Source organism: Pseudochaenichthys georgianus, chromosome 11 (genome assembly GCF_902827115.2).
Source record: "Pseudochaenichthys georgianus chromosome 11, fPseGeo1.2, whole genome shotgun sequence".
Lineage (NCBI taxonomy): Eukaryota > Metazoa > Chordata > Actinopteri > Perciformes > Channichthyidae > Pseudochaenichthys > Pseudochaenichthys georgianus.
Genome location: NC_047513.1, coordinates 14,011,304 through 14,036,090, shown reverse-complemented (window position 1 = coordinate 14,036,090; position 24,787 = coordinate 14,011,304). Strand labels below are relative to the sequence as shown.

At 38.6% G+C, this 24,787-nt stretch overlaps 1 protein-coding gene across 1 annotated transcript; it reads left to right on the top strand.

The window, feature by feature from the left end:
• Nucleotides 1–9,634: 9,634 nt before the first annotated feature.
• hcn3 (hyperpolarization activated cyclic nucleotide-gated potassium channel 3) lies at nucleotides 9,635–23,407 on the top strand. The gene is made up of 7 exons (XM_034093833.2): nucleotides 9,635–10,717; nucleotides 14,677–15,106; nucleotides 15,201–15,362; nucleotides 15,885–16,103; nucleotides 16,622–16,768; nucleotides 21,299–21,539; nucleotides 22,002–23,407. The coding sequence occupies exons 1-7, from the start codon at nucleotides 10,251–10,253 to the stop codon at nucleotides 22,202–22,204; spliced, it is 1,869 nt and encodes a 622-aa protein (XP_033949724.1). The 5' UTR covers nucleotides 9,635–10,250; the 3' UTR covers nucleotides 22,205–23,407.
• The last annotated feature ends 1,380 nt before the right edge of the window (nucleotides 23,408–24,787 follow it).

Here is a 24,787-nt window from a genome sequence, read left to right as displayed (position 1 = left end):
GACCCAACAGGTGCCTGACGGTGGTGTTGTAGTCGTTGGTCCTCCTCTGCAAAATCCTGGAAAAATGTTTGTTTATCCTAACTGTTGTGTGTATGAGATTTAATAAACAGGTTCAGTACACATCACACAGAGTCAGACTTCTAAAAACTCTGGCCGAGAATAAAATCAGCATGCATGAACTCAACATTTACTCAACATTAGTATATCCAGTTATATTATATGAATCACTTTATAACAATAACAAAACAAGCATATAATTTAGCTCTTTGAATAAGGTTTTGTATTTGAAGATGTTTTATTTAAATGACTTCAAGCCTTCATAGGAGAATTTATGTCTTGCCATTTCTCTTTTTTTATTATTAATAGTGAACAATTTGAAATGCGGTCCAAGCTATTTTCTTAAGATTCTTTTTGTTTTCATTTAGCTGTGACCTACTTCAACTCATATACAAATGCACTGAAAATGACTGAAGTTACTCATTTGTGTAAAAAGTATCATTATTTCGAAAGTAATTCTTGATAACTTACCTCTCAGCAGAAGAGCTGAAAAGAGTACAACAAACAACCCCATGTTTGTCAGTGGAGAGGAGCTAACAGAACAAAAGGAGGTATTACAACCAATGAGTAAGCCCAATTAAACACTTTTAAAATGTTGATCTTTAAGCTTTTTATCATATTATATTTGTTTAAAAAAAATACATGTTAGGCTTGTTAGGGCACAACAAATGTAATATAAACAATGTAATAACAAGAAAAATAACAAAAAGCATTATTTCTCTAATCAGCATCTAAAAAAACAATAAAATGCTGAGAAAATAAAAATGTGCAGACAAATCTTTTAAAGAAATAGCTAGAATAGGAAAAAAGTAAATAGTCCTTATCGTCTAATACTTCAGATATCTTAATGATTCTCACCTGAGCTGGTCCGCAGGCATTCAGGGCTACAGGTGCTGGATTTAAAGATGCTTAAATACTTACTGACCTGTACTGATGGACCAAAAAGATTCCTCTTTGTATGGCTTTTCCCAGAAGTGAGCAAACAAAACATTACGTGACACCTCTCTAAAGCCTTTGTGTTGCTGTGACTTGAAGACTGATGATAATTTAATAAAGTTCACTATATGAAATATGTTTAGGTCACAAATGAACTAATCTACATTGAAAACCAATTCATAAGAACAAGCAATATGTGGTAAAAGAGTAAAAAATAATCATATTGCAGAATAACACCACTGTGATTATTATAGAGGTCCATTTAATAATGATTACTGCGTGACTTTTGTTGTATGTGATTGGTCTGCTGGCTTTGTGCCCATCGATTTGACTTTACAGTGTTATAGTAAAGCTTTCAACAGATATGATTTATTAGTTGACTCTGTGGCTGTTTGTTCACCACCTACAAGAACAATGGGTGGGTGTGAGTTGTTTGAAATGCATTTTTCTCAATGCTATCGTGACTACTCTCACGAGGATCAAGGTGAGAGTTTTGTGTAAGGGAAATAGATTAATATTTTATCTGATCGTTGTATTTAATCTGCAGGAGCACAATACAAAAGGTTGAGGCAATGTTTGCACATGTTTTTACATCAGTAGCAGTTGTTATACAGTAATTCACATCTCAATGTTATGTGAGTGTTTTGTTTAGCAAAAGCAGTCCTGTTTTCAGCTCTGACAATGCATTTTTTAATGGTGTATTTCACATTTGCTCAACCCAAAAAGTGAAATGTGTTGACTCTTCAGTGCAAAGTCACATGTATACAAGTCTGCTGAAATGTGGCTTGAAATTTTTTTATGATCACTGTTACGAATCGCGGAAAAAGGTAGGACCCAAAACAGACTATAAAAAAGGTAAAAAAGGTCTGTAAACAAAAAGCGAGCTTTATTCAAAGGCCGATGACAAAAAACATGACATGAACATAACGGTAGCACAAGGAAGAAACATACCCGAAAAACTGACTGTGACTGACATGGAGGAAGACAGGAAAAACAAACAATGAACCGACAGGGTAACACAGGGAAAGACAAGACTAAATACAGAGAGGGGTAATCACGGGACGAGAACCAGCTGGGCAGGGGAGGTAGGAACACAAGGGAAACAGGTGAACACAATCAGACAATCAGACACAGGAGGGAAAACACAGGAAGGAAGACAAGAGACAGGGAGAACAGAATTACAAAATAACACCAAGACAGACAAAACTAAAAACGTGACATAACATTAGGATCGTGACAAAAAATTCTCCATTTGAATATTTGTTCCAATTTGCTCATGAGCACAGTGCATTTTATAAATATATTAAGTTATTTTCATAGCAACAAAAAAAGCACAGGATAAATGAATGATAGTTTCCTTCAATTAGTAATGAAAAACCTGTCATGTTGTAATATTTAGACTTGTTTTCATGGGTAAAGAGAAATGATGAGACCGATAATGGCAATGAAATGAAAACATGGAAGAGAACTACACTGCAGTTGTATTAGAGAATTAACTTGTTAACTAACTAAGATAAAATAGTTGCACATAACATTTCTTCAACCCGTCCTTTGGTTGGGAAACTGGGTGCGAGCAAAAATCCACATTTTTTACTCCATTGTATTAAAGCCTGTCGGGCTTGTTAGATCTGAGTAGATAATGTATTGCAGTGAGGTGTCAGTCTTTTGTCCATAGCAAAGTAAAGCTCACTCGTGTTTCCCAACCTACAGTTTTTACCTCCTCATTAATACATTAAAAAAGACCGTCTTAAACTGCTCAATGCTCCACTGTGTTCAGCAGCTTGTCACTGTGTCTGTTTGCAGGTGAGGGGCAGAAAGTGTGTTGTGTTTTTATTTTATTTTTCTTTACTCAACTGCAAGAGAGAATGACCGGACAGTTAAACAAAGAGCTGAAACTCTTTCACCTTGTCATTACATTGATATCAGAAAAGTGTCGCAGATGGGCGGTGTAGTGAGATATTTTCTTTTAACACATACCACTGTGTGATAATAAAAGTGTATTGGCATCAATGTACTTCGAGTTTCAGAAATATTCTCATTTTTTTGTTACAACTATTGCTACATTAATGCATTTAAGGTAGCAGCTGGCAAAGGAGGAGTTTATTTTTTAACTGATTCTAATATTCCTAAGAATTTTTTATGTGAAATACACTTATTTTGAAATCCCAGAACCATTGATTAGTTACAGATATGATCAGCTGTTTCAAAATGCCTCTCCACACTATATTCAGATCCCTTTATTTATTGGGAGCAAAATAACCCATTATCATCCGTACATTTATCTTAGGTCAGCTTCACTGAATGTTCTAGCAGTGTGACATTCCATCAGACAACCGGTCTGCTCAGAAAGAGGGAGGGGAGACATGTGAAGAGCATGAACTCACCCGGCTGAAGGGACAACATCAGTGTGCAAAACAGGTAGACAGCAGAAAGCAGCAGAAACAAGTGGACAGAGAGAGAACGGTAAGGTGGAAACATGTCTCAGAAAGAAGAAAATCGTTTGTTATCACCCTGCTAATAATATAGAGTGTACCTGGTTCGGCACACCTGTTTATCACTCTTTGGTTTCACTTTTTCTGCATCACACAGACCAAACTGCATCAATGAAGATCTGGATTTTAATGTTTTTTTGCGTCCTGTTGTCCATGACACTGTCAATGTTAATCCAGGTCCAACAACAAATGATAATCACGATGAACAATAAGAACGAAACGTTTACAATGACATTCAAGAAACTTAATAAACAACTTTCAAATTTAGACAAGGTAAAAGTTGAGTTGGTCAGGCTGACTGTTTTTGCGCAAGAAGAGACAAAGGATCTTGAGGCTCATCCTGTTCCAGATGTGGATAAGCAGAAACAAGAACTTGACGCCTGTCGAGCTGAAAAGGTGAATTTGTTTGTAGCCTTTATTTAACCAGGTGAAGCCCCTTGAGATCAAAATATCTCTTTTCAAGGGTGACCTGCAGGACATTAGTTACACATGCAACATAAAAACAACAGAACAACAATAAGGATGACATACAACATAATGTACAGGGTACAGTTTACAAAACTCTATTTACAGTGACAGGTACCATGAGTATCAAACAGCATGTCACCCAGCCGAGTTTTAAAATGATGCAGGGGAACCAAAGTGCTCAGTTTTAAACAGGTTTGCAGACTGTTCCAATTTAGTGGAGCTGCACATCTAAAAGCTTTCTTCCCTAAGACAGTCCTAGCACTTGGCACATTTAATAAAACAACATCATGAGATCTCAGGCAATACGTACTTTCAATTCGTCGAGAGATCAGAGAGCAGATATAAAAAAGGTAGTTTATCCAACATGGCTTTATAAATGAACATGTACCAATGACTGAGCCTCCGTACAGTTAGTGAAGGCAGACAGGGTACAGTGATGAGTAAGTGCTTTACAGTTAGTAACAAATCTCAGAGCACTGTGATACGCAGCATCTAACTTTTCCAGGCAATGGGCAGGTGCATTCATATATATCAAATCACCATAGTCCAGCACAGGTAAAAAGGTCACAGTGACTAGCCTTTTCCTGGCTTCAAATGAGAAACAGGACTTGTTCCTGTAGAAGAAATCTAGCCTAACCCTCAGCTTTTTAAGCAGGTTATTGACATGAAGTTTGAAAGAGAGACAGTCATCAAGCCAGATACCGAAGTATTTGTAACAGGCAACAACTTCAAGTTTTGTTCCTTGCGTAGTTACAATATCATAAACAGGCTCTGGTGTCTTTTTTGCTTTTGAAAAGAGCATTACCTTGGTTTTATCCACATTTAAAAGAAGCTTTAATTCAGAGAGCGGAGTCTGAATAGTGTTAAAAACAGCCTGTAATTTAACAACAGCCTCTTTAATGGAGGGACCTGCACAGTACATCACGGTATCATCCGCATAAAAATATAAAGTAGCTTCATCCACATTATCACCTACACTGTTAATATATATGGAGAATAAAAGTGGTCCTAAAACAGAACCTTGTGGTACACCATTAGAAATGTTTAACCACTCAGAAGACAGTCCATCAAAATGAACACATTGGGACCTTTCAGAGAGGTAGTTCACAAACCACCCCACTGCAAGGCTGGATATGCCAATACTGAGTAGCCTCTGCTTTAAAATGCGATGATCAACGGTGTCAAACGCTTTGGAAAGGTCAATAAACAGAGCTGCACAACTCTGCTTATTATCTAAAATACTAGTAATGTCATTTACCACTTTCATTGTCGCAGTGATGTGTTATGAACCGAGATACAGGACGCAGGACCCAAAAGCAGGATTCGGAGACAGATGTCCAAAAATAGAATGTTCTTTAATCACAAATTAAAATCGTACTTTCACAAAAAATAGAAAGTAGATAAAAAGCCAAAACAAAGTTGTACAGCAACACAAAAACTCACTTGACAAAAGGTCTAAATCCCAAGGTAGGTATCAGGAGTCAAAAGGCCTGGGTGCTCACGACATGAAACATAACGAACTGACAAAGGAACAAAGAAACACCAGGGCTATATATAGGTGAGGGGGATGGGCACAGGTGAAAACAATCAGGGCAGGGCCAAGCAATCTCACGGGCGGGAAACACACAAAGACAGGAACTGTGGGATCTGAAATGACAGGAAAGATTACTTTCAAAATAAAAACATAACTAAACCTAACATATCTGTCGAGTCACAACATGATGGTGCTGTGTTTCTTTCTGAATCCTGACTGATGTTTAGACAGGATGTCATTTGTACATAAAAACTCCTTTACTTGTTCACTCACAAGTCGTTCGAGCACCTTAGCCAGAACTGACAATTTAGAGATTGGCCTATAGTTATTTAAAATAGTTGCCTCCCCTCCTTTCAGTAAAGGCAAGACATAAGCAGACTTCCATACTTGGAATTGTATTTGTGCTGAGGGAGAGGTTAAAAAGTGAAGTAAGAGGTTGAGCAATAAAATCTGCAGCTATCTTTAAAAAGAAAGGTTCTTAGTTGTCCGGGCCAGCCGGTTTCTTAGGATCTAACTTAGATAAGGCTTCATGAACAACATTGACAGTAAAAGGAGTAAAACTGAAAGGGTTTTCCAGACCACGTTGTTCAGAGTCACAGACTGTAGTGTTCACAGAAGCAGAGTTAGTCACAGAATGAAACATAGAACCGCAGGACACAAAATGCTCATTAAAGCAATTTAGCATAGTAGCCCTGTCCGATATAGTGCCAGATGCTGTGGTAAGGCACGGAGGTAGCTCATTACGGATCTCACCGGTGGATATCGATTTTATTGCTTTCCAAAATTTCCTAGGATTATTTAGGTTTTCTGTGGTAACTGACAAATAGTACTTCGACTTTGCACTTTTGACATTTGAAGTGAAGCTATTCCTTAGCTGCCTAAAACGCAGCCACTCTATCTCTGAGCCTGATTGCCTAGCCTTTGCCCAGGCCTTGTTTCTCTCATGAAGGAGACTAGACAGCTCAGCAGAAAACCAAGGATTGTCTCGTCCCTTTACTCTAAATTTACGCAGGGGTGCATGTCTATCAATGATCTCCATAAAACCAAGATAAAAATAAGACCATGCGGTTTCCACATCAGCACACAGATCGATTTGACCCCAATCAAAATCAAACAGATCATGAACAAAACCCTGCTCAACAAAATGAATTGTTGTTGTTGTTGTTGTTGTTGTTGTTGTTGTTGTTGTGTTTTTGGTGTTTGCGTCAGCAGCTTCATTTATTATATGAAAAAGTGAACCATGCAGCCTTTAGAACACATTTGAAAAAACAATTATTATAAGCAGCAAGTGCTTAGTGAACACTCTGTTTGTTTATAACTTGTTTGTAATTACAAAAAGTATTAAAAAATGGTTAGTTGTAGCCTTGTTTCATGTTTTTTTTAATGAAAAACAATCTTAGTAACTAAGGATACTTCCATATTAAATTAAATTGAATTCAATTAAAAAGTGACAGGTTAAGGAAAATACCAATTTAGAAAAGCAAGTATGCCAACCTGAGTAAAATATCTAGCTATTTTAAATAATCCAATATTTCACAGAAAAAATCTTTTAAAAACAAATGAAATTCCCTATTCATCATTTCCTAACCCTTTCTCTTGTGACCTTGTAAACATAGCTGCATCTCAGATTGTAACATGCATTACTATCTATCAATGTAATATGGAATAATATATCACTCACATGAACCGTAATACTTTAATTTTTAGGTAGGATTTTAAAAACAGGACTTTTACTTGTTATTGAGTTTTTTTTCCAGTGAGTATTCTTCCAGACATGCCTGTTTTCCACCTGCCCCCTACACGCCGTACAGCTTTGATGCTATTGTAGGGTTTACAAACCCACAAGTATTGAGTGTTTTTTGACTTTCTCCCACACTATTGTCGAAAACAAAAGCTGATGAGCTTGCTCGCATCAAGCAGGCAGTGATTGCAGGTATAACACAACTCATGATATTTGGTCAGCTGCTATTGCCATCATGTGGTGAAATACAAGAATGACTGTTAAGGTTTGAATTTGTCCTTCTTTTTTGTCACTTAGCAAATTTAAAATCAGAGTCTGATGCCTGGGAGAAATAGATTCAAAGCCTGAAATCACACATTTCGGGGTACAGGCCAATATGTGATCATGTCAAGAATGTCCCATTGGCTGTGTAAGTCACAAGTATACTATCAATTAAACATTTGTAAGACTGAACAGAATGCATTAATAATCACATGCTTGTTTCTTGTAGGAAATTATGTGGCACCAAAAATAAACCTGTCGATAAAGGAGAGAAGGCATCTTGGATCTCCACAACGCCAGTAATTCACAATTGATCCAAGTGTTAGGTTTATGATGATATTAGTGTCATACTGCTGTATACAGGATAATGTGTTTTTCAGCTCAAATGTATAAAACTGCCAGTACATGGATAATACTTCTTCCAGTTGCAGAGTATAAAGAAAGAATAATTGGAGTTTATCATTATACTAAATTGATAGTGAATTATTATGGCTCATGTTACTGTTTGTATAGTTCTTGTAAGTTCTCATTATAGAACGTTACTTATATTAAATTATTAGGCTTTTTTTCTGTCCCTTCAGTGTCATTTCTCTTCATCTTACAGGTTCATATATTGCCGTGTCTATGAAAGGCCAAAGCATTAAGCTCTGTTGGAATTCAGCATTTTTCATCTAAATGAAGCATCCATCACAAAAACATTGAGGTTAACATGCAAACATCAAGGTATGATATTTTCAACCATGCTTTGAAATAACACATCAGGGGAATATAGGGTCTTTACATGTCCCAAATGTGTTCAAGGCGCAGGTACAGTATGCCATTAGTGAGCTTTAGTTACAGTTGAAAAGATCCAGGCTATGTTTAATGCGAACCGGCTTTAGGCCCTATACGTGGAATGTAAATTGGATAGGAATCATACAAAATTGACATACTATAACTCTCTACCCATCTTGATTTCAATCATCCTATATTTGTAATGTTATATCATCACATAATTAGCCCTACTGAACATTTTTTAAGAACTACTTACACTTATTTCCAAAATGCTGCACTTGAAGCTCCTGGAGTGATTGTGACTGACAGTAATTGGGCCTGCAGCTTCTCAACTGTTCCTGTTAGGAGGTACAGGTGTAAATGTGATAGGATACCTGCCACTTAAGAGCTTGTATGGACCAACAAAGGTAAAATGTGATCTAACAGGGGGTCTGAAGTGAAAATTGACCTCTTCACAGACAGGATGCTGTGGGCTGCTCTGTGCATGTTTACAAGTCTGTATTTACTATTAAGTATCCGGTGAACATAACAATTACCCCAAATACTGAAAGCAATCTGCAGAAAGGTTGTGCAAATTTAATGTAATTTTGAGATGCTAATCTCCTTTGAATATTGCAAGAGAGATGAGTTTTCCTGTTATGTGTAGAACATTTGAACACAATCCTTTGTCTCTACAATGTTTTTCAAATTTCAATCATTTGAAATAATATATATGTAAGTTACGGGTCTTCTCTGTGCCCTTATCCTGTGAAATACTGGGCCAACTGCAGATACAAAAGTTGTGTTACACCCCACAAAAATCAAGAGGGCCCTGCGAACCTTTGGAGACCATAACTGGGGGTCATGACACAAAGGTTCATGAAGTCTCCAATAAACTTTTCAATTAAGTCTTTTAAATGTGCAGTTCTGTGAAGTCAATCATTTGTAGCTTAAATGTAAACAGACACTTTTTTTACATAATCTGCTTGATGTCTGGGGCTTATTCTCAAGCTTCAGATTTATGAGGGTTCCCCATTTCACATCAAATCCAAATAAATAGGCACATTTTAAATGTGACACTTTAAAGTAGTTAGTTGTACAGTAATCAGTGATACAGTGTCTGTAGGCCTACCATGGGTCTGAGAATACGGATTTTTAACACTAAGGCAATATTTTTTAATAGCACATCATTTAAAAGTGTACGCTTTCAAGATGGTTGTTGGGAAAAACCTTTGGTAAAATGATAAATAACAGTCAGTGTATCAGAGGAATAGCGAGCCTGACAAATTAATACACTTCTCGCATGCACAGCACAGTGGTTTTCAAAGAGGAACCGTGTTTCCGGTAATGATAGCAATGCGCAACCGGACCTGCAGCCGCATCACCACCCGGGACTCTTCCTGAGGAGGGAGGGCTCTTCTACCGGAGGGGGGAGGAGGAGTGAGGTGAGTGGACGCAGTTATGTCAACAAGCCGATTATTGAAGGCTACTGAGCCCTGTCTGTCAATTTGCGTCCGTCCTCTGATGATCATACAAAGGGAGACGAAATACATCCGCGGACCAAGTTTTCATTCTCTACGACGTGGAGGAGGCCCTCTCCAGGACAGGAAAGTACTTTTTTTACGCTGTAACTTTTTATGGATATATTATGTGAAACTCGGGCTGGGAAAGTCACTGTTTCTGTTATATGATTTTGATACAAAATAGTTGTGGTAGTAACTCTACAGAGTTATGAAAGTGACCTCCCTTTACTTAATTGTGTGTTTTTTTAGGTTCATTTGGTGACACTGTTTTTGTTTGTTTTTTTCAACTAGTTGCACGGAATTTCATTTTTTACAATCTGCTTGAAAGTGTTTTAAGGATAGCTATTTTTCTTAATGAAGAAGTGAAAGAAATCTGATAAATGTGCAGCTGCAGTTACATTTAACAGTAAGTTAAAATCAGGCCACTACAAGCCAAATCAACAGCAGAGCAAGCTTAGCCTTTTTAAAAGTTCAGTGGAGGGGTAATGAAAATGACAAGCATCTCCAAGAGTACAGATGACCAAAGAAACATTGGTGAGAGTCCATCTCACATACCTGAGAACCCCAGGTACCGCAGCTGGGGCAGCATCCGCTTCTCGAGATGGAGAAGTGGCTCCCAGAGGGCGAGCCCTCCTGGTACCCCCTCCTCGAAGTCAGAGAAGAAGGCGGATATGACCAAGACGCTCTTCTCCTTGGTTCAGACTCACAATGACGACTACACAGCAGATCCAGAAGGCCTGCTGGAAACCAAGGAGGAGGGTGAGGAGGGTGAGGACGTTGGGCCCGCAGAAGACGAGTCCAACTATTTCCAGAAGCAGTTTGGGTCAATGTTGCAGCCCGGGGTCAACAAGTTCTCCCTGCGCATGTTCGGCAGCCACAAGGGTGTTGCAGCTGAGCAGGCCAGGGTCAGGAGCTTCGGAGTGTGGATCATCCATCCCTACAGTGACTTCAGGTAAACATGAGGTTTTTTTTCACAGTCACCCCCTAATTTCAATGCTGTGATGTGGGAAAGTTTGTCTACATACGTTTTTCATTAAAGTGGAAACAGACAGCTTTTCAACTTCCCTCTCCTCAGCGTTTCCAAGTAATATTATTGTTTGTGACACAAAACAACTTGTGTTTTGCTCAGAGCGTGGCCACTAATGACAATAAAAACAGGACACACTGCATTTGGATACTCTTTGGTAACTTGGTATAGCTACTGATACACGGAACACACAATAACTATACTCTTCTTGTTTTTGTTGTGCAATGATTGACACATTTCTTACGTGCTGTCAATCGACCCTTCAATTGTAAACAGATTTGCATGGTGAAAGTGAGGATTATAGTAAAACAAGCCAAACGCAGATGGTATTTTTATTCAATCAAGATGACATCATAATAATGAGTTAAAAGCAAAAATAGATATATATATATTGCCACTTACAAATTGACAGAAATGCAATTTTGTGCACTTGTCAGTAGACAGGATTCTCCAATTTGTCATATATTTTTTACACATTTCCCTTGTTTCATCTGAACAGCCTGCGATTGTGTTCAGATCCAATTTTTCCAAGGGCAGCCCGCAGCTGACGGCCCATAGCACATGATAAGGCGATGAAGGGATTTGATTAGTGATACAGTATATGGGGCAAGATCATCTGGATTAATAAGGGTGCCACTGGTAACTCCCTTTCTCCCTGTTTACCAGGCAGGAGGGAGAACTAAATTCATTGATCCAGTAAATCCAAGTGATATTTTGGGTTTCACTTCTCAAGGATTTATCAGATAATATTTTGGGAAAGTGTCATTATAGCAGCCATGCTCCAAGCAATCTGTGTGTGGGGGCACTTACAATAGTCATTGTCAAATTTAAACAACATTTTAAAACATCAGGCCTGTGCCAGACAGAGAGGATAAACCCGTGCAGAGGGATTATTGCCCATAAGAATCCCTATAATTCCAATCTTGCTCTATTATGCAATAATACACAGGCAGCTGAAGGGGGGATTACCAAAGGCCTGCTCTCCTTAAACCTTATGTTCCAATTTACACTTTCAAATGGATGAGTTCTCATAGCACATTGTGGTGCTCAGCTATAGAATGAGACAAGAAAGAGGGCCAACACAGGTCAATCACTGAAATACAAAGGAGGGTGTTAGGATTGCATTATATGGAACTAGCTTTCATCCCTAGGCCTCTCGTCAGATCTTTTATTTTTCCTGAACAGATTCAATCCTGGATTTAGATTCAACATACAATGCTGTAAAACCACACTCCTATTTTCTGCTCTACTCCTGCTGTTATTAATAGCTGAAAAGTCTAAAAGGTTTTAATTCAGCAGAATTAACTCTGCATCTCACTCTACTTAAGCAAACACTAATCTGCTGCAACATGAGAGGACATGATAAATAGTCATGTAAACCAGCGTGTAGACACTGAGGACACGGACGCGAGAAATTGATGAAGGGATAAACGTGAATGAGAACGAGGAAATCACCTATAAGTTCCTGTTTCTCTACTTTGACTGGCTCAAGAAGATGTTCTTTTTTTTTTACAGGGTACATATTGCCAATACATAAAAGTATCAAGGCCAGGCATAACCCTAAAAAATGTGGAGCTTTTATATTTTATTTGGCCAAGTCCAATGGATAAGAATAAAGTTGAAATACAAAAATAATTAAGTTAAACTGTCATTATATTCAAATAGTAGTGCTAGTTTTGTGTGCTTTGGTTTATTCTCAGACTCGACTTAAATCTAGAAATGTCAATTTATTCTCAACATGAAAAATGAACACATAAATTAAGAAAATCGGTCTCCTCTGATTCACTCATTCTTACAGTGAGTCATTTTTCACCCTTATCTTTGGCCCGAATAGTCTTCCGTAGATCAAAAATGCACTGTTTCATATTCTGTTACTGTGCCTCTGTAATGAAAGAACAAAGTGATTGACACTTGATGGAAACACTCTGTAAGGAAACCTACACTGTGTACTGTTTGTGTATAACGAGACACTGGACACTAATAGGAAAATGTGGCTTGTATGACATGAAGCAGACAGTGATGAGTGCAGCAATGTGCAGCGAAGACATCTGGGCTTCCAAATCCTGAAAGCAGCAGACTGTGACTGACATTTCCAGTAGCAGTGACGTTCTCTTCATTGTCCTCATGTTGAGCTCGATGAGATAAATACCATTCATTTTTGATGAGCTGGGGTTCCTCCTGCGGCAGGAACTTCTGATGAGACTTACATTAGGGTAACTCTGAAGTGGGTCATTCCCTCGATACATAGCAATCCTCCTGATTGGGCTCCAGGTGACATGATAGCCATTTTACGTTCTTTAACTTCAGGGAAAAACTTCAATAGGACTGGAATGACGGGAAAACAGAAAATACATTTTGCTAAGTAGCACCAACTAACACTAAAGCTCAACGTTTAAATATTGTATATTTGATTGCAACATGTTATTATATTTGATAAGAACACTACAGTAGCATTGGAATATGCGTCTTCATAGGGACCATATACACTGTGTTTAGACATTGTAGTAGTTAAGAATACCTGTCCACTGGTAAAAAAAAAAAGTAGAAACTAGAAAACAAAAGCCAAAATGGAAAACATAATTATATGTCATACCCAAATGTACATCCACATAGTAGATGTAAGACCTATAAAAAACCTTCATTGTGCATTTTAATTGAGTTGTTAGACAGTTCAATAGCTCTGCTATGTGTGACTCTACTGGTGTGCTGGTGATTTGTAACAAATTCATTAAGCAGAGCAGGATCATGACCATGTAGGCCTTACAAAATAATGTGTGATTTAGGGAGTTAGGGCTACTGGGCAACTTGCCAAACTAATCTTAAATCTCTCAAGCTGACAGTGTACTTATCCGCTTCTCTAACTCTTTGTAAGAAAGTAAGCATATTTCCAAAAAATTATAAATTTCTTTAGATTGAAATCCTGTAACTTTTAGAGTCAAACATTGTTTTTTAACCGGTTTTTTTATCCAAGGAAAATATCTCTCAGAGCAAATGCTCACACCCTGCTAACATTCACTTCTGAAATGCATGTGTTTGAACACACTTTAGTAACTGGTGTGTCTTTATCTAGTGAATGTATGGTTTGATATAAAGACACACGTCAAGAGCTGAAGTAAAACAAACATAGTCTGCGTGATCAACAGACTCCACAACAATTAATTCACTCATTATGTGAACAGATTTCACCATAAGCCTCATGCTGCCTGCAGGGTGAAAGGCCTTTACCCTCAGCAAAGGTCCCTGCCCAAAAGCACAAACCTAACATTATTACTGGGATTCATTCATTTGAAACACAAATGAGCCAGTAAGATTTGGTCCTGTGTCAACAGGGCTTTCAGCAAGTTTTTAGTTTGTTAGACTTTGTATATATTGTACATTATGTAATAACTATTTATGTTAACCTGCAATAGAGAAACATTGATTTTTATATTGTTTGTTTTATTAATGTGTGATATATATTTTTTAACATTATCCTTTTAAGAACAAAATCATCTGTGTTCTTATGAGTGTATGTCTTCGTATATATTCAAAATCTATTTACATCCATACACATGCTCTCATCCTCATTTATTTACAGTAGAAACTGCAGTCTTGTTATGAGCAGAATTTCTTATTAACTACATTGAGTGTGAACTTGATTGTATTAATTGCTTAAATAAGGAGAAAAAAACTCAACTTTGAATGTCCTTTGTTATGGAGCGATGTTAATATTTAAATGTACAGTGGACCACTTTTCAAAGAAGGTATCTGTGAGCCCCGGAAACTTTTGGTGTAACATGCTGTCCAGTTGGCGACTCATGCTGACAGATGATTATGGATACTGGATCTACTCACAGTTTTATATCTGCACAACCTCAACGTTTCACCACTCCTGTTCTGTGCAGGTTTTACTGGGACCTCGTGATGCTGCTGTTTATGATGAGCAATCTGGTCATCTTGCCGTGGGGAATCACCTTCTTTGAAGACCAGAACACCATGCCCTGGATCACCTTCAATGTCCTGTCGGACACTCTCTTCCTCATGGACCTGGTTTTCAATTTCCGTACGGGCATCCCGGTAGAGGACAGTCACATCACCCTGGACCCCAAAGAGATCCGCATTCATTACCTGCGCACCTGGTTCATGGTGGACTTCATCTCATCCATCCCTGTTGACTACATCTTCCTTGTTGTTGACCTGGAGTCCCTGCAGGAGTCGTCTGATGTGTACCGCACCGCCCGCGCCCTCCGCATTGTGCGCTTCACCAAGATCCTCAGTCTGCTGCGTCTCCTCAGATTGTCTCGCCTCATCCGCTACATTCACCAGTGGGAGGAGGTAAAGGAAGGATGTCAGACACACCACACAATGACATAAATAACCGTACATGTTAGAAATTAACAGTTTTTCTCTTCACCAATTTTTCTCTCAGATTTTCCACATGACTTATGACCTGGCCAGTGCTGCAGTGCGAATAGTCAACTTGATAGGCATGATGCTGCTGTTGTGCCACTGGGATGGCTGCCTGACCTTCATGGTGCCGATGCTGCAAGACTTCCCCCCAGACTGCTGGGTATCCAAGAATGACATGGTGGTGAGTACATCTTCATTTAAACATACTCACATGCATACTTTATGATATCTTTAAACCTGGAAAGCTATTTTCATAGATTTTCCTAATTATGGGGAAATAACAGTTTCATTTACATCCAATTAACACTCTTTCTTTATACTGTTTGACAAACAAACTGAATTTTGGGGGTTGAACCAGGGAATGTTTCTTTACATGGCATGCATACCCATTTAAGGCTCACCATAAATTCCTTTATTCTCCTTTTGACATGGTCAGACCTAGCTCTTTTGTCTGGTGCTAAGCTACTGGTTGTTGCGTGCATTTCACGCACAGTGGGTAATTCTCGGCAGGAAAGTGAATGAACAAATGCATCAACTGTGTTTAATATCCATATATTTAACACAAAATAACATTATTCCAAGGAAAGGTTATCTGTAAAATGCTCTTACTTAAGCTGCATACTTTGGCCTCTCGTTACCTACTTTAATTAATAAATGTTCTCGTAAAAATATGACTGTACTTTCCTCTTGTTTTCTTTTACAGAATTCTACATGGCACCTACAATACTCCTATGCCCTGTTTATGGCCATGAGTCACATGCTGTGTATAGGATACGGGGCGCACGCCCCAGAAGGCTTGACTGACGTTTGGCTCACCATGATCAGCATGGTGGTGGGGGCCACCTGCTACGCCATGTTCCTGGGTCATGCAACTACCCTGGTCCAGTCATTGGATGCATCACATCGCCAATACCAAGAGAAGGTAATCACTTCTGCTCTGAAAGGATATGATTACCAAGCTAAACACATTTTGATTGGTGCACAATATGTCCCAGGAGCTTCAGATAAAGGATAATGTGATCATGACTTTGAGGTTTAATTTCACAGTCATGTTTTGTATTATAAGGTTGCTGTCTTGCTCGTATTTGATTCATGGAAACTCTCCAGTAGTGCCTAGAGAATATGTGTATTATCTAATGAATTTTGTGGCTTCCCTGTGATCCTTTACTGGGGATTTTCACAGGATAAAGCTTCACAGATGAGGGACAAACCATTGTTGTGGATAACTGTCGCTAATACCCATTACAAATGAGTTTGTAATCCACTTAAAATTGGAACAAAACTGCAAAATGAATAGAATGGAGGCATAACGATTATACTAATTCCAAAAACACATGGTACAAAATGTGACGAAATGTGACATCTGACATCAGCTCTGTTGAATTTCAATTGTCCCGTGATGAAGGTCAAACCTCTGTGTGTTTGTGCAAATGTTTCCAGTATAAGCAGGTGGAGCAGTACATGTCCTTCCATAAACTGCCCGCGGACGTAAGACAGAGGATCCACGATTATTACGAGCAGCGATTCCAAGGCAAGATGTTCGATGAGAACAGTATCTTTGGAGAGCTCAGTGATCCGCTGAAGGAGGTGTGTGCTTCATGAATACTTTAAGTAAGGCAAGGCAAGGCAAGGCAAGGCAAGTTTATTTATATAGCACCTTTCAACACAAGGCAATTCAAGGTGCTTTACAAAAATGAAAGACATTCAGACAAAGGCATTTAAAAACAGTAAAAGATAATAAAAGAAACATTAAAAGAAAAAATACATGAATAAAAAGTACATGAATAAAAAGTTACAGTGCAGTTTAAGATATGAATAGTTCACACAGAAGTTCCACTTTACTGATGAACACAACGGCTCAGTTTCAATTAAAAGCAGCAACAAAAAGATAAGTCTTCAGCCTGGATTTAAAAGTAGTCAGAGTTGCAGCGGACCTGCAGGTTTCTGGGAGTTTGTTCCAGATATTTGGAGCATAATAACTGAACGCTGCTTTACCATGTTTAGTTCTGACTCTGGGGACAGAAAGCTGACCAGTCCCTGAAGACCTGAGAGATCTGGATGGTTAATAATTTAGCAGAAGATCAGAAATGTATTTTGGGCCTAAACCATTCAGTGCTTTATAAACCAGCAGCAGTATTTTGAAATCTATTCTTTGACACATAGGAAGCCAGTCTAAAGACTTCAGAACAGGAGTGATGTGATCCACTTTCTTAGGGTTAGTGAGGACTCGAGCAGCGGCGTTCTGAATCAGCTGCAGCTTTCTAATGGATTTTTTAGTGAGACCTGCAAAGACACCATTACAGTAGTCCAGTCTACTGAAGATAAAAGCATGGACAAGTTTTTCCAAATCCTGCTGTGACATTAGTCTTTTAATCCTAGATATGTTCTTTAGGTGATAGTAGGCTGATTTAGCAACTGTTTTAATGTGACTGTTGAAACTCAGGTCAGAGTCCATGACTACACCTAGATTTCTGGCTTTATCTGTTGTTTTGAACATTGCAGACTGAAGCTCAGCGCTAACTTTTATACGTTCTGCCTTGGCTCCAAAAACCATTACCTCAGTTTTATCTTTGTTTAATTGGAGAAAGTTCTGACACATCCAGTCATTGATTTGTTCAATGCACTTACTCAGTGTTTGAATTGGAGCATATCCTGGTGAAATTGTTACGTAAATTTGTGTGTCATCCGCATAGTTATGGTAACTTATTTTGTTGTTTTTCATTATCTGAGCCAGTGGTAGCATGTAGATGTTAAAGAGAAGAGGCCCCAAGATGGAGCCTTGAGGAACCCCACATGTCATATTTGTCAACTCAGATGTGTATTTACCTATAGAAACAACGTTTTTCCTGTCCTTTAAGTAGGATTCAAACCAATTTAGAACTGTTTCCGAAAGTCCCACCCAGTGTTCTAGTCGGTCTAGTAATATGTTGTGATCAACAGTTTCAAACGCAGCACTGAGATCTAATAATACTAACACTGAAGTTCTGCCACTGTCTGTGTTTAAGTGGATGTCATTGAAGACCTTTACAAGAGCAGTCTCAGTGCTGTGGTTTGGACGAAATCCTGACTGGAACACATCGAAACAGTTATTTAAATGCAAGAAATTACTCAACTGTTGAAAGACTACTTTTTCAATGATTTTACCTAGAAATGGGAGGTTAAATATGGGCCTGTAATTGTTCATTACTGAAGCGTCTAGATTATGCTTTTTTAAGAGCGGTTTAATGACTGCAGTTTTCAGGGCCTGTGGAAAAACACCTGAGTGAAGAGACTTGTTTACTATATGAAGTAGATCTGAGGCCATGCAAGGCAAAACATCTTTGAAAAATCCTGTTGGAATAATATCAAGGCAGCAGGAGGAGGATTTCAGAAGTTGAATAATGTCCTCTAGGTTTTTATCATTCATCTGATGGAATTGTGTCATGGTGTTTGAATTGATATTAGGTGGACACAGGGACAAAACATTTGCTGTTCCTGATGCAGAGGCACTGACTGCTTGTCTGATTTTCTGAATTTTGTCAGTGAAGAAGGAGGCAAATTCATTGCACGCCCTGGTGGATAGAAATTCAGAGGCTACTGACACTGGGGGGTTAGTTAGTCTGTCCACGGTAGTGAACAAGGCACGTGCGTTGTTTTTGTTTTTGGCAATGATATCAGAGAAGAAAGACTGTCGGGCAAATTTCAATTCCAAATTATAAAGGCCAAGTCTCTCTTTATAGATTTCAAAGTGCACCTGGAGATTTGTTTTTCGCCACCTGTGTTCAGCTTTTCGACACTCTCTTTTTTCTCTGTTCTCACGGTCATGGCCTTTCTCCATGGAGATATTTTCTTCCCAGTCACTTCCTTTACCTTAGTTGGAGCAATGGGATCTATAACATTTTTATTTTTTAATTAAAATGATCTATTAGCTCATTTACTGAGATGTTTGCAGGGGCAAGTGTGGAAGAAAAATTCTGAGTAAACATTTCCCTAGTGTTTTCAGGTAAATATTGCTTGCTGGTTACCTCTTTTTGAACATTTTTGTGAACAGAAATAGTGCTCTCAAAGAAAACACAGGAATGATCAGAGTGTGCAACATCAGTCACCACAACCTTAGAGATATTCAGACCCTTTGAGATGATTAAGTCCAGAGTGTGCCCCTTATTGTGCGTGGGCTCCGTCACATGCTGAGTCAGTCCATAGTTATCAAGAACACAAAACTGTTCTTTAGCCCCTCTGTCCTGGGGGTTGTCAACATGGATGTTAAAATCACCAACAATGACTAGACGGTCAAAGTCAATACACACTATAGACAGCAGTTCAGTAAGGTCATCAAAAAAGCTTGCACAGTATTTGGGTGGTCTATAGATATTTAGGAACAGAGCTCGAGAGGAGCATTTCAGCTGAAGGGCCACATATTCAAAAGAAGCAAAGTTCCCATAAGATGTCTTCCTGCATTGAAGGGAATCATTGTACAAAATAGCAACTCCACCTCCTCTCTTATGCATTCTTTCCTGACTCATAAAACTAAAGTTGGGAGGGGTTGATTCGATAAGAACAGCTGCACTGTTATTTTGTTCAATCCAAGTTTCTGTTAAAAACATAAAATCGAGATTGTCCTCACTCCTCAGTGATAAAATCATTGATTAAAAATGTTTTTCCTGCCAAAGACCTGACATTTAATAAAGCTAGTTTAAGTTTGTTGAACACACTATCAGTCAGGTTTTTTGTAACAAGCTGTGGCTGACATGGAATCACTGCTAAATTAGATAAACTCACACAAACGTTTGAGCGCTTCCTGTGTCTAAGCTGATTCACCGCTCTTAATCTATTACCTATCAACCAGCTATCAACACAGATATTGGCAAAGCTACAGGCAGGCAGGGCCCCGGCATATCCTGGAAAGAGTTGAGAGTGCCATACGCCCTTGAGCCTGGACCCAGCAGATATCAGTCAGTGTTTGCGTTTTTACACACACATCCTTATCAGGCTTCGGAGACAGCAGTCTTGAAGGGGGGGGAGGACGTTTTGGTCCGGACGATTGTGGTAGGCATGGTGACGGGGGTGTTGGTGCGCGTCCAGGGAGAGGAGGTGGTTGACGTAGGCACGGTGACGGAGACGGGGGAGGTGGTGCGCGTCTCTGCTTCGGTGATTTTGGTGGGCGTCGTTGAGGAGCGGGGGTAAAGGACATGCTGCCAGCCCTGCATATCGCCTTAGTTTGGTTATTGAACTCCAGGAAGGAATCGGTGCCAACTCTCTGTATCTCCTTCATGTGTTCAGCGATCTCCAGGAAGGTGGGCGAGGGTGAAAGGGTGAACGAAGAGTAGAGAGAGCTGTGGGGTGAAGGAAGAGTATCCTAAGAGGTGATAGGGGGGGTGAAGGGTAGTGGAGACTCCTCCATTTGTCTCCCATAATCAAGACATTCCTCAGGCGGGTGCAGTGATAGATTTTCAAGGTTTTCTGAGCGATGTGTTGTGTCTTTCTCTTGTTTTGATTCCTCTTGTTGCTTGTCCTTGGCAGAGGGAACAGATTGATGACGCAGGCAGTTGAATAACTTTTGCCTTAAAAAGATGTCTGCGGTCCCAGAAAAAGTTAAAGTTGTCAATAAAATGGACAGAATGGTCAGTACAGACAGTTGAAAGCCAGGTGTTAAGTGCAAACAGTCTGCTGAATCTCTCCACTCCTCTTCTGACTGGCAGTAGAGGGCCACTGATGAACACCTCTGCATTTAGAGAGCTGACAGTTTCCAACAGACATTGAAAGTCTTTTTTCAGCACTTCTGACTGTTGTTTCACAACATCATTTGTTCCAATGTGCAGTACCACATTTTTTACAGTCTGATGTTCAGCCCCAATATGCAGGATCTTCCCAGCCAAGTCAGAGACCATATCCTTGGGAAAACAGAGTACTTTGGTGTTGTTCTTACTACACAGACTTTTTACATCTCTTACAGCAGAGTCACCCACGATCAGAGTTTCAGGCCCAGTCGTTAGCTTTCCCTCTAGCCTTTTACTTTTGGAGTAGCTATTGTAGATATAAGTAGATTTCCGGATTCTTGCTCTCTTTCTATTCCTATTTCCTTCCTAAATGTCTCAGTACCGCTTATCTCAATGTCTTCTCTTTCTCTCCACCATGCAGGAGATTGTCAGCTATAACTGCCGTGGGCTTGTAGCCAACATGCCACTGTTCGCCAACACTGACCCTCATTTTGTGACAGTGATCCTGACCAAGCTGCGTTTCGAAGTCTTCCAACCTGCAGACTTGATAATAAGAGAAGGAACGCTGGGTCGTAAAATGTACTTCATCCAGCACGGCAGCGTCATTGTCATACCACGTGGCAGTAGGGAGATTACGCTCAACGATGGAGAATATTTTGGAGGTAAATCATTTATAAATCTGTTCCCAAAGCTGGCCCAATCAATAGGAGGCTCTTTGAATGTGGTACCGTGTTGCTGCTCTCCGTTGTTAATGGGACAAACTGCAGGTAAATAGGGTAAATCATTCAACTAATATATATCACTATGACACCTGCCCAACTGCTACCTTTTAACAATGAGTCATTATGTAAGAACTAAGACATACATTGATTTAGAGCTGAAATAATTAGTAGATTAATTGATTGATTTATACACAGAAAAATAATAACTTTTTTGATTAACCATTAGTCATTCAAGCTATTTTTGAGCAGTGAAGAATCCGGTAAACAATCCAACTACACTAATTGGCTACTTTATTGTAAAATGAATATTAGTATTTTTTGAGGATAGTTAAATGAGAAGATTCTTTTCCAAACATCAAACTATGCTTTAAAGGTTAAACCTAAACCTATTTCTTGTTTCAGAGATCTGCCTTCTGACCCAAGGACGACGCACAGCCACTGTGAAGGCGGAAACATACTGTCGCCTTTACTCCCTGAGTGTGGACAGTTTCAACGAAGTCCTGGAGGAGCATCCTCTGATGAGGAGGGCGTTTGAGAGCGTGGCTGTGGACCGTCTGGACCGAGTGGCTCGCAAACTCAGTGTTGAGCCACCTTCAGATGAATGACTTACTCAGTACCAAGAGAGAGAGACTCCTGCCTGAAATGTGGAGGATATTTGTCTCGCTTTGACTGAACTTGACCACGATACAAAGAAATCTTTGATGTACATTGTAACATTTGCTCTCTCATTAATGCTGAGTGACGGAGACTCTTATTTATTAACACATTAGTGCTGCACTTTGTTGAAACTGTTGCTCCTTCAGATGATTTCAATTTGTTTATTGGATCTTAAGTCGTTAGCTGAAATCATAATTTGTCATAATGTACTTTATTAATCCCAATTTGGGAATTTTCTTTTGTTGCAGCAGCATAAAACAAGGCATTGCACATAATAACAAATTAAAAGAGTAGAAATAAACTATTCTAAAATATAAACATCTCAAAATAGAAATAGAAATAAAAAAGCATTAGAGAGTAAGACAAATATACAAATGACCAATTTCTGGTAAATCTTTGTACACATTTCATGTTAGAGTCATGGTTCAGTTAACAAATGAGAACATCTCTAGTTTCTTCAGCAATTTATTTTTGGGGTGATTTAAATGCTTTTCCCCGAATGGCAAGCCACAACATTGACTTTTACTAATGTTAATACTGCTTTTCATTTGCTTGTATGCTTTCTAACACTGCAGTTCCATTATACATTGCTTTATTTATACGAAAGCAGGAGCACCATCTGGGCGATGTAGCGCTGATTCCAGTGATCCCTCAGGTCTGTGGGATGCATCAAGTCTCGGATTAACACTAATGTTCAAAAAGCTGCTGTTACGTAAGAACGCTAAATGTACGGAGACAAATTGTACACAGTTAGACACCAATGTTTAAATTGCCACATTTTCTGGTACACAAAGAGGTATACAATATTATGTTATGTATACTTTCTTTTCAAATAGCACCTTAGTCTGTTTTAGGGTTGCACAATTCTGGGAATTTTCTAAATTGAAGGTTGGCTCTTCATAGGGAACTTAAATATAGTTGGGGAAAGTGTATTTTAGCATAATCCTGACTAAAACAAACAGATGCCATTCAAGTACACTTGAATATCCATGCCATAGCACACTGCTTACTGCATGGCTATTGAGACCACACCACCTACAGGCACTGTGCATTCCTCCATCACATGCACAGATGAGTAATATTTAACTCAACATTCCTGTTTTCATTCTTCAATGAAACAAATAATTGTTCAATAAAATAATTAAAACTTGTTCTGTTCTACTTTAAAATTAAAATAAATCTGTTGAAATGTCATGTTTTTTGTTTAATTTTGCATCGAATATTTCGAAAATTCTCCAGCTTAACTTCCCATTTTAAATTTCCGGAAAGCCCCTTTGCAACCCTAGTTGTTTGATGTATTTAACTATACCTTGAGTAGGTTTAAGTGCAGGGATGTAATTACAAAAAGGTCAGCTCATTTTATTTATTGTAAATTAAAAAATAAATTTCATTTGAGATCCATATTAGCAGACACAACAAACATATCAAACGTATGTGTGCTATAGCTACTGTATCGAGTCATGGGGTGTTAAGCCTATGTTATCAATGTGACAGTGACCATTTCATTATCACACCATAGTGTTCTTTTTAAACCACAATTCCCAGTCTATCCTTCTCCATGATGAATGATCCTCATACCGATGATGTCATGTAAATATAAATATCTCTAACCTTCAAACAAATAATAAACAACTATTTTTCGCCTATGCAAATCATTTCAAATATGATTATGCAAATGATTGCACACACATACCACTGAAGAAAGACATACTCAGATATTTTATTCAAGTAAAAGGATTTTCTTGATGTAAAAAGATCTCTTCATCATACAAGTAAAATTATACTTGTTAAATTACAGAAGCTCCTAAGCTAATTAGTTTTATATTATATAACTCTAATGCCTCGTTTCAGATTGCTTTATGTTTAGCAACATTTTAAACTTCTAATATATTTTGGGTAATTTCAAGTATTCTGCAAAGTAATATGTGAGTATACATTTCAAATTGAGTTACAAAATGTATTATATGTCCCTTTGTATTATAGTAGAGAGGAAGCATACATTATAATAAACATAAACATACTTAGAAGTGTCTTGATAGCCTCTTTGCATAGTCAAATTAGCAATTAGTTACATTACATGTTACTTGTTAGACGCTTTTATCCAAATCGACTTACATACTCAATACTGTGGGCAATCCCCACAGGAGAAATTTGGGGAGAAGTGTCTTGCCCAGGGACACAACGACATGCAGTGGGGTTTTCCCCTGATCCGAACACCAACGCACTATTCCACTGCGCCACAGCCTCCCTAGTTCTTGCCCTCAAAATGTACACAGATGGTTCTAAGAACAAGGAAGAGTGTGTTGGAGTTGGTATATATATCCCAGACTTTAAAATATCAATCTAAAAAAGAGCGTCATATCAACTATCAGTGTACACAGCAGAAATGCTGGCAGTAATAATAGGATTACAGTGGGTTGAAGAGGTCAGACCAGATAGGGTGATATGCACAGATTCATTATCCATATTAAAAAGCATAGTCAACAACAACTCAGAGAATATATACTCACATAACTTAACCATATAGCTTG